This window comes from Mauremys mutica, chromosome 10 (genome assembly GCF_020497125.1).
Source record: "Mauremys mutica isolate MM-2020 ecotype Southern chromosome 10, ASM2049712v1, whole genome shotgun sequence".
NCBI classification, from domain to species: Eukaryota; Metazoa; Chordata; order Testudines; family Geoemydidae; genus Mauremys; species Mauremys mutica.
This window is the reverse complement of record NC_059081.1, coordinates 81,728,571-81,743,089: the sequence shown is the minus strand read 5'-3', so window position 1 is coordinate 81,743,089 and position 14,519 is coordinate 81,728,571. Positions and strand designations below refer to the sequence as shown.

At 49.8% G+C, this 14,519-nt stretch overlaps 1 protein-coding gene across 7 annotated transcripts in view; it reads right to left on the bottom strand.

Moving 5' to 3' along the window:
• C10H21orf58 (chromosome 10 C21orf58 homolog) overlaps positions 1-14,519 on the bottom strand; it is a 48,304-nt gene that overhangs the window by 28,600 nt on the left and 5,185 nt on the right. For 3 of the 7 annotated variants that reach the window (XM_045032454.1, XM_045032453.1, XM_045032459.1), the window contains exon 2: positions 5,860-5,897. The exons of 1 other annotated variant lie outside the window; for it this stretch is intronic. In XM_045032454.1, coding sequence (XP_044888389.1) covers positions 5,860-5,897 — 38 coding nt within the window. Of the gene's footprint in view, positions 1-3,760; positions 3,822-4,739; positions 4,970-5,859; positions 5,967-14,519 lie in introns of those variants that run through there. 3 more of the 7 variants (XM_045032458.1, XM_045032457.1, XM_045032455.1) reach the window with 2 other exon arrangements.

Sequence of the window (14,519 nt, the reverse complement as noted above, 5' to 3'; positions counted from 1 at the left end):
GCTCCAAGCGGCAGACTATCCCCACAGCCCGTCCTGGGTTTCATTTTAGAGGCCCATGGGCCATCTCAAGGGCTTTTCCTGGGGTAGGCAAACTAGAAGATGTATGCCCCTCACTAACTACGGCACAATAGCAATTCCTCAGCATTCTGCAATTGTAGGCCCCAATCCTGGCAGTTGCTCTGTGTGAGAATAGGGGTCTGTGCACATGGAGAAGCTGGCCAAATTAGTGCCCTAGGCTGAACGGTCAGTGCTGCCTTGAACAAGATAGAGCAGATCCCGGAACCTTGACAATTATAGACTATTTAGAATGTCATAAATATACAAAAGTGAAAACAGACTGATATTTGTAAAAGTCTATTGATCCCAAAATGGTTAAGAGTAAATCTAGTTTGATTAAAGATTGAACTTTAGTGCCAAGGAGCCAGATAATCCCTTCCATGGGAATTACTTGCATGAGGGACTGGAAAATCTGTGAAGCACCATTCTCAGAGTTTCCCCAGCACCATTTCCTTTGGAGCATTAGAGACATGTAGTGGATTAGTCCCCAGTGCCCACAGATCTTGGAAGTCCAGAGATAACAAGGCTGTCTGCGTGAAGGCCTTGTGCTTCTGCATTTTCTTGGCCCTCTGGATCTGCAGTGCCAACAGTTCCCCTGCCATCAGCAGATGCCCCCTAGACTAAAAGAGAATTCCACAGCACAGAGGGAGGAATTTACTTCAAGGTTGATGGGCAAATGATATGTGAACAGTATCCATCCCTGCAGTAAATCACGCTTGGCAGCTGACAAACCCTCCATGTTGAGTTGTAACATGCCTAGAGCTGGACCAATGACATAGAAGTCATCGGGCTGCACGCTGGGGTTGTCAGTGATGACAGTGCCGGGATTCGTTGAGCTGGTGCTCATGGAATTCGGCTTGGTGGTTGGATCATTAGCTTCCCTGACTGCTGTCAGGTACTGGCAGGTGGCACGACAGGAACGCTGATCCAAGGTCTCTGTGTAGCCAACCAGTATCGCTGGGGCCTTCATGACAGCCCTTGTGCAGCTGCGGCACAACACAGATGATGATGCACATTGTCGAGGAATGCCACTGACTAGGTTCAGCGGTGTCCTAGAAGAATTGCATCACGCCACTGAAGATACCACCACTTGGCTAGACGACTATGCACATGCTAAATAAATAATCCCTGCAGTCAAATCTCCTCCACTCCCATGGATCCCCAACCCAAACAGCTTCCACTGATGCTGCCATCGTGGCCTTAGGCAGGACTCCCTGCAAGCCTGTGCCTAGAGGATGTGCCGAGGAGGGAGGCGTGCCAGGTGTGGCAGGGGGCAGGGCCACAGAGTAGAGTGCTTCAGAGATTCGTTATGGCACTGCAGCCCACAGGCATTTGGGGAGGGGTTGCCCCAGTTGCACTGGGGACCACACTGGACCCCAAAGCAATCCATTGTCAGGAGGGCACAAAGATGTCTAAAAGCCAACTTAGCCCCTTGCTGCCCTTGGGATGCACCTGTTTGTGCTGCTTTGCTGAATGATAGTGACACTGAAATTTTTATTTCATAGGCAATTTAAGCTTTGTTTAGTTAACCAACTATTACTTTGACATTATGGGACAGTAATCACTCTATCATTATTTTCCCCCTTGAATTTGTTTTAAGGTTCATATAACATTGATATTATAAAATTATTTTATTCTCTGAAATAATTATAATTATGATACTCTAATGCTGCACACTGTTCGGCTTCTCGCTATAGGAAAAAGATAATGAGTTGGATGCCGAACCCTTCTTGTGTTTTGGGTGAAGTACAGTCACAGAATCGTAGAAATTTAGGACTGGAAGGGACGTCAATAGCTCATCTAGTCCAGTCCCCTACATTGAGGCAGGACTAAGTATTATCTAGACCATCCCTGACAGATATTTCTCTAGTTGTTCTTAATCTCCAATGTTCCAAAGCTTAACTATCCTTCCAGTTAAGAAGTTATTCCTAATGTCTAATCTATATCTCCCTTGCTGCAGTCTAAACTTATCACTTCTTGCCCTGCCCTCAGTGGATAAAAAGAACAATTTATCACCCTCCTCTTTATAACAACCCTGTACATACTTGAAGACTGTTATCATGTCCCCCTTCAGTTGTCTTTTCTCCGGACTAAACAACACTTTTTTTCAATCTTTCCTCAAAATTAATGTTTTCCAGAACTGTAATAATTTTTGTTGCTCTCTTCTGGATTTTCTCCAATTTGTCCACATCTTTCCCAAAGTGTGGTGCCCAGAACTGAACACAGTACTCTAGTTGATGCTTTGTTGGTGCTGAGTAGAGTGGAAGAATGACTTCTTGTGTCTTGCTTACAACACGCCTGCTAATGTATCCCAGAATGATGTTCAATTTTCTTGCAATGATATTACATTGTTGACTCATATTTAGTTTGTGATCCACTATAACCCCCAGATCCTTTTCTGCAGTACTCCTTCCTAGACACCTATTTCTCATTTTGTATTTGTGCAATTGATTATTCCTTCCAAAGTGTAATACTCTGCATTTGTCCTTATTGAACTTCATCCTATTTATTTCAGATAATTTCTTCAGTTTGTCAAGATTAATTTTTAATTCTAATCTTGTCCTCCAAAGTGCTTGCAACCCCTTGGTGTTGTCTGCAAACTTTATAACTCTACTGTCTATCCCATTATCCAAATCATTTATGAAGGTATTGAATAGAACCAGAGGTAAGACAGCTATCTGTGGGATCTCACTTGATACTCCCTTCCAGCTTGACTGTGAGCCATTGATAACTATTCTCTGACCACAGTTTTCCAACAAGTTGTGCATCCATGTTACAGTAGGATTGTCTAAGGCTATATAGCCCCAGTTTGCTTACGAGAAGGTCATGTGAGACAGTATCAAAAGCTTTACTGAAGTAGAAATAACTCACATCTACTGCTTCCCCCAGCTATAAGGCTTGTTATCCTGTCAAGGGAGGCTATTAAGTTAGTTTGACACCCATTTCTTGACAAATACACATCTTAGGGACCACCTGGGTCTCAAACCCTGATCCCCAGGGCTTGTAAAAGCTAGGTAGTCCCAATCTGCCACCTAGTGGTATGCTTCTAGACTAGCAGCTGAACTGATTGGAGAAACCATGCCGATCCTGATTAGTCCCCAGCCTATATTTAACCCAGGAACAGGAAGTTGGCCATGCAGCTGTGTTCCCCCTGCTTTAGGGCTGCTTCCCCTTTGATTCCCTGCTCTTTGTGCCTGCTGCTGATCATCTGGTAACCTGACCCTGCCTGCCTTCTGATACCTGACTCTCTGTTTGCCTCCTGGCCTGTCTCAGGTGCTAACCTCCTGGTATTGGACTTGGCCTAACTTTTGATTCCTACTCTGACCACTCTGTTGATTGCCTATGTCCTGGTTGTGATACCATGTTGACTGTTGCTTATTATCTTCTAGGTGCTTATAAATTGATTGCTTGACTGTTTGTTCCAGTTCTGTCGTAATGTTTCTTTTTTATCTTTAAGGCGTTTCAATTGTTTGCCATTGCCTCTGATGGTGTCCCATTCAAAGTCTTACTATTGTGCAAAGCTAAACAATTGAGCCTTGCATTGCAGCACCAGCCAGGTTAGGCAGGGTGACAAATTCCCCATGCCCCAAAGGGCCATTATCCCCTGGTGACTGATTTCTACTCCAACTCTATGAAGCACTTTTAAGGTAAATACATTATTCCTTCAATATTACCCATGCACACATCTCACAAAGATTCTCACTCTTGACAAGTTACCAGCCTTGTGTAGATCCCTTCCATGTTCCTCTTTGTGGGTAAGTGCCCTGTAAGACACATGTGGGGTGAGTGAGTTTGTCAGGCCTGCGGTGACAGCTGTTTGTGAAGATCAGGGGGCCCTTTGCCAAGGGGTGCTGGTGTCACAGTGAGACTGGGGTGGCTGACAGTAGGGGGCAGGGCACTGAGGCTGGTGGGGCAGGTAACACTCACTGGGCTGGGGGGCAGGCGGTGCCGGGATGGGGCAGGGGCAGGTACCTGTCAGTTTCCAGCACTCGGGCTGTGCCAGGGCCAGCAGCCTCTTCACCTCAGAGTGTCCCCCGCTTGCCTGGGGGCCGCTCCTCCTCTCGACCTCCCCAGCCGCGGCCGCCCAGGAGGATGCGGAGCGGGGGACACCGCCGCAGAGGAGACACAAGGGGCCGGGCTTGGCTGGGGCCCCGCACCTGCCGGCCGAGAACAGCAGGAACCGGGCACCACTCGGGGGGAGCTGGGAGGCCGGAGCCCAGGGTGGCGGCGGCCTCCACAGCAGCAGGGGCAGGCGGGGAGCGTAACCCACCATGGGGCAGTAGAGGCCACGTTGCTGCTGCTGTTTCCCGGCGCTGCCGGGAGGCACCAACTACCACTGCCCCCCCCCACCCATGGAGTTGGAGTGCAGGGCCTGGGGCCCAGCCCCGCCTGCTGCCCGCTGATAAGGGCCGGGCTGCGGCTTCCTGCTCATCGCCACAATGCCAGGCCAGGAGCGAACCTAGCCCCCGGCCAGCACCCCCTGCTCCCCCTGGGGGCCGCCGCTCCCCCTGCTGAGCCTCGCATCACTTTCACGGTTGGGTTACCATAGGTCCATATTTTCCCAGACATTTTTACATATTTAAAAATTCTTCCCGAACGGCAATTTAACAACTAAAAAGCTGGACATGTCCGGGAAAATACAGACCTATGGTAACCCTATCCTCATTGAGTAATGATCCTACCTTGTCATAGATCTATAGAATCTCAGGGTTGGAAGGAACCTCAGGAGGTCATCTAGTCCAACCCCCTGCTCAAAGCAGAACCAATCCCTTGGTCTTCTTCTTGTTTCTAATGGATTTATAAATATTTTCTTGTTACCCTTTATGTCCCTAGCTAGTTTAATCTTGTTTTGTGCCTTGGCCTTTTTAATTTTGTGTACATGCTTATGGTGGTTTTTTTCATGTTCATCTTTTGTAAGCTGACCTACTTTGGTATAACTCTTTTTTTGAGTTTCAGGTCACTGAAGATCTGCTGGTTAGGAAGTATGGTAAAAGACCCCTCCCCACAGTTTATCTTTCCTACATGTTGGGATAGTTTGCGTTTTGTGCCCTTAATAATGTCCCTTTAGAAAACTGCCAACTCTCCTGAACTTTTTTTTTCCACCTAGTCTGCTTCCCATGGGATCTTAAACCTAACAATTCTCTGACTTGGCTAAAGCCTGCCTTCTTGAAGTCCATTGTCTTGATTCTGCTGTTTTCCCTTCTACCCTTCCTTAGAATCACGAACTCTATCACTTCATGATCACTTTCACCCAAACTGACTTCCAGCTTTAAATTTTTAACTAGTTCCTCCTTATTTGTCAGAATCAAATCTAGAAAAGCCTTTCCCCTAGTCCAGGGGTTCTCAAACTTGTGTACTGGTGACCCCTCTCACATCGCAAGCCTCTGAGTGCGACCCTCTTTATAAATTAAACATACTTTTTAATATATTTAACACTATTATAAATGCTGGAGACAAAGCAGGGTTTGGGGTGGAGGCTGACAGCTCGCGACCCCCCATGTAATAACCTCACGACCCCCTCAGGGGTCCCAACCCCCAGTTTGAGAACCTCGGCCCTAGTCACTTTCTCCACCTTCTGTAATAAAATGCTGCTCCAGGCATTCTAAGGACTGGTTGGATAATCTGTGCCCTGCTGTATTTTCCTAACAGATGTCTGGGTAGTTGAAGTCCCCCACTATCACCAAGTCCTGTGATTTGCATGATTTTTTAGTTAATAACTATAATTATCATTGTTATAATAATGATAGTTAATATAATTATTTGAAGTTTTACAAAAATATGAATGCTACATTGTTATCTTACCTTCTCCAGGAGCTTGAGTTTCAGTCGGGTCATGTGATCTACCATGGAAGAGTCTGTCATTGTGGCAAATTTTCAGAGTAATAGGCAGGTAGATGTGGATTACACAGCTAAATTAGGGAGACAGCTTTTATTTTCAGTTATTTTTGTTCTCAAGGATCTTCAAAGAAGCATTCCATTAAAAAGTCTCCTCAGTATGAGTGGGTCACAATAGAAGACAATATATATATTTAAAAAAAAAAAAGTTCCCAGGCTCAAATGAATGACTAAGGGCAACACAGATTTTCCAAGCACAACTTTCTTTGCTATTTCTTATTGCAATCCCTTGTGCTGGGGATAGGTCATGGTCAACTGCAATGTTGCTCAGCTTGAAATTGTCACTCCTTTCTTAATTGTTGCTAGCCTTTGCCTCAAAGCGTCACTAAGCCCAGCCCTGTGCGTTGCTAGCATGCTCTTATGACTAGCTCTGAGTACAGGCCATGTAGCCTGGTTGCTAAGTTTGTAGTGCCTGTCTACAATCTAAACAACTTATCTCCAGGCTTACATGACTTGCATACCGTATACTGAACTACCAGCACATCAAGTAGAGACAAAAGCAAACTGGACAAAAATATTTGTGGTTTCATAACATGAGGCCAGTGTCAGGGGACCAGATTGCATACATGAGTAAAGGTGGCAGTGCTGTTGTAGCTGTATCGGTCCCATGATATATGAGAGACAAGGTGGGTGAGGTAATATCTTTTATTGGACCAACTTCTGGTGGTGAGAGAGACAAGCTTACACAGAGCTTGGGAGGAGAGGGTGGCTTTAAGCCACCTTCACACCTGTGACATTATTGACATAAACTGGGACCTTATTGTTGCAACCAAGGTCCTATAGTGGCACCAAATCTGGTATAAAGGAGGTCAAATAAGGTGTCTAACACAAGGTTATGGTTTGCTGGTTATGATTATGGTGTCTATATGTGTGTATCATTTTTGTAGTTGAAGTTATGAATATTAGCTCTATACTGTATTTCAAACTTATGCTATGCTTCTGGGTGATACCCCAGACAAGTTGGTGTCAGCTCTGCCTAGCGTGCTTAATGGCCCATTGAGGACCATCAGCTATACAACTGACCCAATGAGAGAAGGCAGAGACGCCTTGTGACTCAGCAACGTATGCAGGGACTTGCCCATGTGACTCCAGACTCCATTTTGCTGTAATTTTCCACAGTAAGAACAAAGAGGTATTCTTACACCTGGAAAAGACTATAAAAGGCTGATGCCTCATCTCCATCTTGTCTTCAGTCCTGTTTCTTACCTCTGGAGGGACTTTGCTACTAGTGAAAGCTCTACACAAAGGACTGATGACCCATCCCAGCTGGGGATATACTCCAGAGACTTAGAATAAACTGCCGGTTCAAATCATCACTGCTACAAACCTAAACCAAGAACTTTGCCATTACTGTATGTAATTGATTCCATTTAACTAATTCTTGCTCTCATCTATATCTTCTTCCTTTATGAATAAACCTTTAGACTTTAGATTCTAAAGGATTGGCAACAGCTTGATTTGTGGGTAAGATCTGATTTGTATATTGACCTGGGTCTGGGGCTTGGTCCTTTGCGATCAAGAGAACCTTTTTTCTTTTACTGGGGTATTGGTTTTCATAACCATTTGTCCCCATAACGAGTGGCACTGGTAGTGATACTGAAAAACTGGAGTGTCTAAGGCAGGGGTCTCAAACATGCGGCCCGCGGGCCGCATGCGGCCCGCGGAGCTCTTCCCTGCGGCCCGCGGAGCTCCCCAGGGGAGCTCCGCAGGGGCCCCCAAGAGAAAAGCGGAGGCTCCCGCCTCCGCCCCTCTCCTGGAGCCTCGGCGCATAGAGCGCCGAGTCTCCGTCCGAGCGCCTGAGCCCCGCCCCGCTCAGAGCCGCGTGGGGAGGGGGCGGGGCTGGGAGCTCTGGGCTGAGCGCTGCGCTCGGCGTGGAGCTCACAGCCCCGCCCCCTCACCACGCGGCTCTGAGCGGGACCGCCGGAGACGCGCTCGGGTAAGGGGGGGGGAAAGCGGGACCCGCCGGGGCCGGGCCGGGCCGGGGGAAGGGAAGCGGGACCCGCCGGGGCCGGGCTGGGGGGGGGGGAAGGGAAGTGCTCAGGGCTGGGGCAGAGGATTAGGGTGCGGGGGGATGAGGGCTCTGGCTGGGGCTGAGGATTAGGGTGCAGGGTCCTAGTGCCTGCCCTCCGCCAGTACTGGCAAGGCAGGCTTCCCTTACCCTGAGCCTCTCCAACCCCAAACCCTCAGCCCCAGCCAGAGCCCTCATTCCCCCCGCACCCCAAACCGCAGCCCCAGCCCTGAGCACCCCCACATCATGAACCCCTCATCCCCCTGCACCCTAATCCTCAGCCCCAGCCAGAGCCCTCATCCCCCCACACCCTAATCCTCTGCCCCAGCCCTGAGCGCCCCCACATCATGAACCCCTCATCCCCCCGCACCCTAATCCTCTGCCCCAGCCCTGAGCGCCCCCACATCATGAACCCCTCATCCCCCCGCACCCTAATCCTCTGCCCCAGCCCTGAGCGCCCCCACATCATGAACCCCTCATCCACAGCCCTCACCCCACACTCCAAACCTCTTCCCTAGCCCTGAGCCCCCTCACATCATGAACCCCTCATCCACAGCCCTCACCCCACAGCCCAACCCTCTTCCCTAGCCCTGAGCCCCCTCGCATCATGAACCCCTCATCCACAGCCCTCACCCCACAGCCCAACCCTCTTCCCTAGCCCTGAGCCCCCTCCTGCATCATGTACCCCTCGCCCTCAGCCCCACAGCCCTCACCCCTGCACTCCCTCCTATCCCCAAACTCCGTCCCAAAGCCTGCACCCCCACCCCCTGCCGCAGCCTGGAGCCTGCATCGAGCACAGAGCCTGCATCCAGACCCCCTCCCCCACCCAAACTCCCTCCCAGAGCCTTAGGCAGTAAATCTAAGTGCGTGTTTTGTCCTTTGAGTGAGGTGCATTACTGAGTGTATATATTTATTAAAACTGCGCGCGCTTAGGGGAGGAGGTGGAGAAGAGACAGGGCAGGGGCGGGGCCTCATGGAAGGGGTGGATTGGGGGTGGGGCCAGGGGCAGCAAGGGGGCGTGTCAGTGATGCGGCCCTCGGGCCAATGCACTAGTCCTCATGCGGCCCTCGGGGTCATTTGAGTTTGAGACCCCTGGTCTAAGGGAATTGCTTGTGTGACTTGTGGTTAGCCAGTGGGGCAAAACCAAAGTCCTCTCTGACCTCCTGTATAACACAGGCCATAGACTTTCAACCACTTACCCCTATATAGAGCCCAATAACGTGACTAAAGCATAGCTTCCAGAAAGGCACCCAGTTTTGATTTGAAGTCTTGAAAAGAGAAAGAATCCACCATTTCCCTTGGTAGCTTTGGCAAGTGGTTAATCACTCTGTTAAAAAATTCACTTTATTTCTAATTTGAATTTGTCTGGCTTTAGCTTCCAGCCCAGTGGTGGGCAACCTGTGGCCCGTCAGGGTAATCTGCTGGCAGGCCACGAGACAGTTGGTTTACATTGACCATCCACAGGCACGACCGCCTGCAGCTCCCAGTGGCTGCGGTTTGCTGTTCCCGGCCAATGGGAGCCGCAGGAAGCAGTGGCCAGCATGTCCCTGCAGCCCACGCCACTTCCCACAGATCCCATTGGCCGGGAACGGCAAACCACGGCCACAGGAGCTGCAGGCAGCCGTGTCTGCGGATGGTCAATGTAAACAAACTGTCTCACGGTCCGCCAGCAGATTACCCTGACGGGCCACAGATTGCCCACTGTTCCAGCCACTATACCTCTCTCAGCTAGATTCAAGAGGCCTTTAGTATCTGTATTCTCTCCCTGAGAAGTTACTTATACACCATGATTAGGCCACCACCTTTTTGATAAGCTAAACAGCTACATGCTAAAAGTCTCTCAGTGTAAGGCAGGATTTTCAGCTTCAAATCACTTTTGTGGCTATTTTCTGCACCATCTTTAATTTTTCAACATCCTTTTTAAAATGTGGACACCAGAATAAACACCAGTATCAGTCTTAACAATATTCTTTCTTCCTAGATGTATGACCTTGTATTTGACTTCATTAATACATTTTGTTTGAATGAGCTCAGCTTACCAAATAATCTCAATTTCTCTGCATGATGGTTCTTATTTTCCACTCAGACAATCTTAAAATTAGTGGATAACATAATCAGCAGTGATTTTTATATTTACTTCCAGATCGTTGATAAAAATATTAAATAGCATTGGGTCTAGAACAGATTCTTCCAGATCCGCATTACAAACACCCATGTTTGATAATGAATAAGGCTACATTTTAGTCACTAGTATCTTTAGTAAAAGTCATGGACAGGTCATGAGCAATAAACAAAAATTCACGGCCAGTGACCTGTCCATGACTTGTACTATATACCCCTGACTAAATCTTGGGGTTGCAGTGGGGCATGGCCCTGGGGGTAGGATGGGGCATGGCCCCAGGGGGCACCGCAGGTGCTGGCGGGGGCAGATGGCAGGGCAGGCAGACTCCCTACCTGACTCTGCACCTGCCCAGAAGCAGTGTCATCCCCCTCCCTCAGCTCGGAGGCATGGCCAGGCAGCTCTGTGCAGTGCCTCCATCCCAAGTGCTGGCTCCACTGCTCCAATTGGCTGGGAACTGCAGCCAAGGGGAGCTGCGGGGTGGTGCCTGCAGGTGGAGGTAGCGTGCAGAGCTGTCTGGCCACGCCTCTGCCTAGGAGCTGAGAGATGTCGCTGCTTCTGGGGAGCCCCCCAAGGTAAGCGTTGTGTGGAGCCCTCACCCCTCCTGTGCCCTGGCTCTGAGCCCCCTCCCACACCCAAACTCCTGCTGCTGTTGTTGGGGGTGGGGGGGCACGCTGTGGACTGAGACTGCCCCAGCAGTGGCTGGTGTGGCTGGCCCGGGGGCTGCCCGAGCTGCTCAAGCAGCCCCTGCAGAAATCATGGAGGTCCTGGAAAGTCATGAAATCTGTGACTTCTGTGACAAACTTGCAGCCTTAATAATGACTCCCCATTGACAACTACTTTTTTTGAGTCACTTATTTACCAATTTTAACAAGTGCTTTATTGATGTTGTACAGGGCTAGATTTTTGTTTTAAATTAGACAGATGTAAAACCAAGGATGGTAAGGGAAAGATCGAGCACAGATGTCTAAACAGCACCATTATTTTGGACAGAACTGTGCCTGCACACTCTGACACAGATACTGCTTCTAGCATGAGATGAGAGATTCTGAAGCCACACGTGGTTTTTCTGTCCAAAAAGTGTTGCAGCCATGCACTAGGGCTACTTGGAGCTGAGGCAAACCTCTTGTCCCAGGGATTGCAACTAACCAATGCTATATCATACTTGCGATGTGGTTAACAGGGCTGTACAGTTGTGGAAGTCTTCTACCATTGAAACCTATAGGTGCTTGCAAATTGCACTGTCTTTATGGCATTTGTAGCACACAGGGACTGTGTATCAACATACTATTGGCTGGGTATATCAGTTTTCCAGGAGTGAGCAAACTACAGCCTGTCAGCCATTTTAAGCCGGCCCGCAGGCTGCACCATGCAGCTCAGCCTTGCTCCGGCTGGGGCGCTGGGCCGGGGGCTGCACCACACAGCTCGGCCCAACTCCAGCCAGGGCGCAGGGCTGGGGACTGCACCATGCAGCTCCCAGAAGCCATGGCATGGCCCCGCTCTGGCTCCTACATGCTCCAATGGGAGCGACAGGGGCGGTGCCTGCGGATGAGGCATCGTGCAAAGCCGCCTCGCCACACCTCCGCATAGGAGCTGGAGAAGGGACATACCTCAAGCGGCTCCTGGAAGCAGTGGCCAGGGCCGGCTTTAGGAAGTGCGGGGCCCAATTCGAACAGTTTTGACGGGGCCCCGGCAGGGATGACTTAAAAAAAAAAAAAACTTAAAAAAAACCACCTTTCATTTCTTACATGTATTATTTACTTTCCATGACTAGATACATAATAACAAAATTATATATTACTACATAATATTGTATATGGCTCTTTTCTTACTCCCACTTGGGTACTTTCTACCAATATCTCTTGATCTCTTGCCCATATTGATAGAAGTTACCACATTCTAAAAGAATATTAATTATAGATTTTCACTTTCATATTAGGAAAATAATTTGTTTTGATAGTTGTACAACTGATTTTCTTCAATAATGTTTATTTTATGCCCCCTCCTTCCCCCAGCACTGCCCAGCCCCGTGGAAACACTGCCCCCACCAGCGCCGCTCGCCTCGCAGAAACAAACCCTCCTTCCTCAGCGCCACCCCATCAAAACAGCTGTGGGCCAAAGAGGAAGGTTTGAGGGGGAGGGGGGAGAAACGGCACCCATAGGCAAAAAGAAGTATTCCATTCTATGCATCCGAAGAAAGCTCATGCTGAAATAAATTTGTTAGTCTCTAAGGTGCCACAAGTACTCCTGTTCTTTTTGTAGATACAGACTAACACAGCTGCTACTCTGAAACCTTGCACAGATAGGGTGACCAGATCACAGCAGTAAAATAGGACCCACCCACTCCCCGCTCGGCCCACCATCACACTCCTCTTCACCCCCTAGTCCCCCTGACTTGCTGCATCCCTCCTAGTCAGTCCACCCACCACTCGCCTCCTTTCACTTTCTCCTCCCCTGCCAGAAACCCCATGCCCGCCCCTAAACCCCTGCTGGCTCACTGCTCACCTCTGTGCCCACCTGCCACTTGCCCACCCGCTCGCCCCCGACGCGCTGCTGCACTCCCCCCCCTCCCCTGCAGTATATAGCCTTATTCAAAGACCCAGGGGTCACTATATTACTGCACACAGCAGTCAATCAATGGAGTTGTAGATAAATCTCTGCATTATGCATTTTTGTATAACTTTTACATGACTTTGGCTTTGGCTACACTTGCATTTCAAAGCGCTGCCGCAGCAGCGCTTTGAAGCGCTAAGTGTAATCAAAGCACCAGCACTGGGAGAAAACTCTCCCAGCGCTGTCCGTACTCCACTTCCCTGTGGGGAATAACGGACAGCGCTGGGAGCGCGGCTCCCAGCGCTGGGGCTTTGACTACACTGGCGCTTTGTAGCGCCGCAATTTGCAGTGCTGCAGAGGGTGTGTTTTCACACCCTGCTGCAGCGCTGCAAATTTGTAAGTGTAGCCAAGCCCTTTGTATTGAACCTTAGTAATATGTTATAGCAGGCCCCTAAGGTAGTGTAATTAAGGTAAAAGAAAAATGTCTTTTTGCTAGAAGTAGAATAAGATCTTCTCTCCACTTTGTAATCAATTGCCCTATTGAATGAATGAATGAGGTGTGAATGAGGAAGGTGTGGAAGGCAGGCACCTCCAGACAGCTGCAACCCTTGGAGAAGGGCTGGGAGCCAGACCAAGGAGCTTTGCCCAGGGCTGAGTGGGACAGAGTTTGGGTGCTGGGTGCAGGCTCCGGGCTGGGGCACGGGGTGGGGTGCAGGAAGGGTGGAGGGGTGCAGGCTCTGGGAGGGAGTGCGGAGGGGTGGGTAAAGGCTTTGGGACAGAGTTTGGGGGCTGGAGGGGAGTGCTGGGGGGAAGGGACTGCCATGTGGCTTCCTTCCTCCCCTGTTGTCCCTCACCATAGCCTCAGTGGGGGATGGAGCTGCCCCTTTCCCAGTGTTTGCAGGAGTGGTGGCTGGGGGGAAACCCAGTCAAACTCTGGTTTTACTCTTTCGCTGATGGGTCACTTAAACCCCTTACAAACTCCTTCCCGCCTCTCTCACTCCCCTTTTCTACTGGGCTTGTTTGATCTTTTTGGTGGAGCCAGATGAAAACCACAAACCCCAATGAGAGCAACAGGCTGGAAGACTAGACTGAACCCACCACCCAGCCTAGTCCATCCCAGAGCCCAGGATTGAGGGCAAATGTCCCCCCACCCCCAGGGCACCTGCTTCCACTCCTGGCCTCTCCCAGCGCTGCCAGTGATTCTGTGTGGCTGCATCGGGTGGGATTTCAAGCAGACCCCACAAACCCCCGCTAAATTCACCCCTGTTTTGCGACCACTCTGCACCAAGAGCACCTACCTTCCCTGCCCTAAAGCTGCTGGATGGCTAGAAAGCTGAGCTGGGCATTTGATTGATCTAGAATATTATCATGCCCCCACCCCCCCCCCCCAAAAACCTTAATATCCACAAAGCTTTAGGGGGGGCTATTCCCCCCCCCACCAAGCCGGTCTATTTCATTGTTGCAGGGCAAACGAAGGAGCCATAGTTTAATGGAAATATTCATCCCCTACAGCGGTCTTGCAGCAGGGAAAGCAGAGTTGATGGGAAGGGAACTGGTTTGGACAGGAGCCCCCGTCCTCCTCCTTTGCAAATAATTTGGAGAGGGGAATCTGATCACTCAGTGCCTCAGTTTCCCCTCCTGCGGGGGAAGGGGGGCGGAGATAAGTCTCAGCCTGCCCTGTTGCAGACCTTTCGCATTCTCCCCTCTTGATGTATTTGATTTCCTCCTCCAAACCTCCCTCTCTCTCTCACCTGGAGTTCACAGCACTAAGTACCGGCTCGGGGCTTTTTTCCTGGGTTACATGATCCCAACTTTAGTTTTGAAACAGACACAGGCAGGCACAGACTCACCCTCAAACAGCAACACCACGTAAACCACAAAACCAGC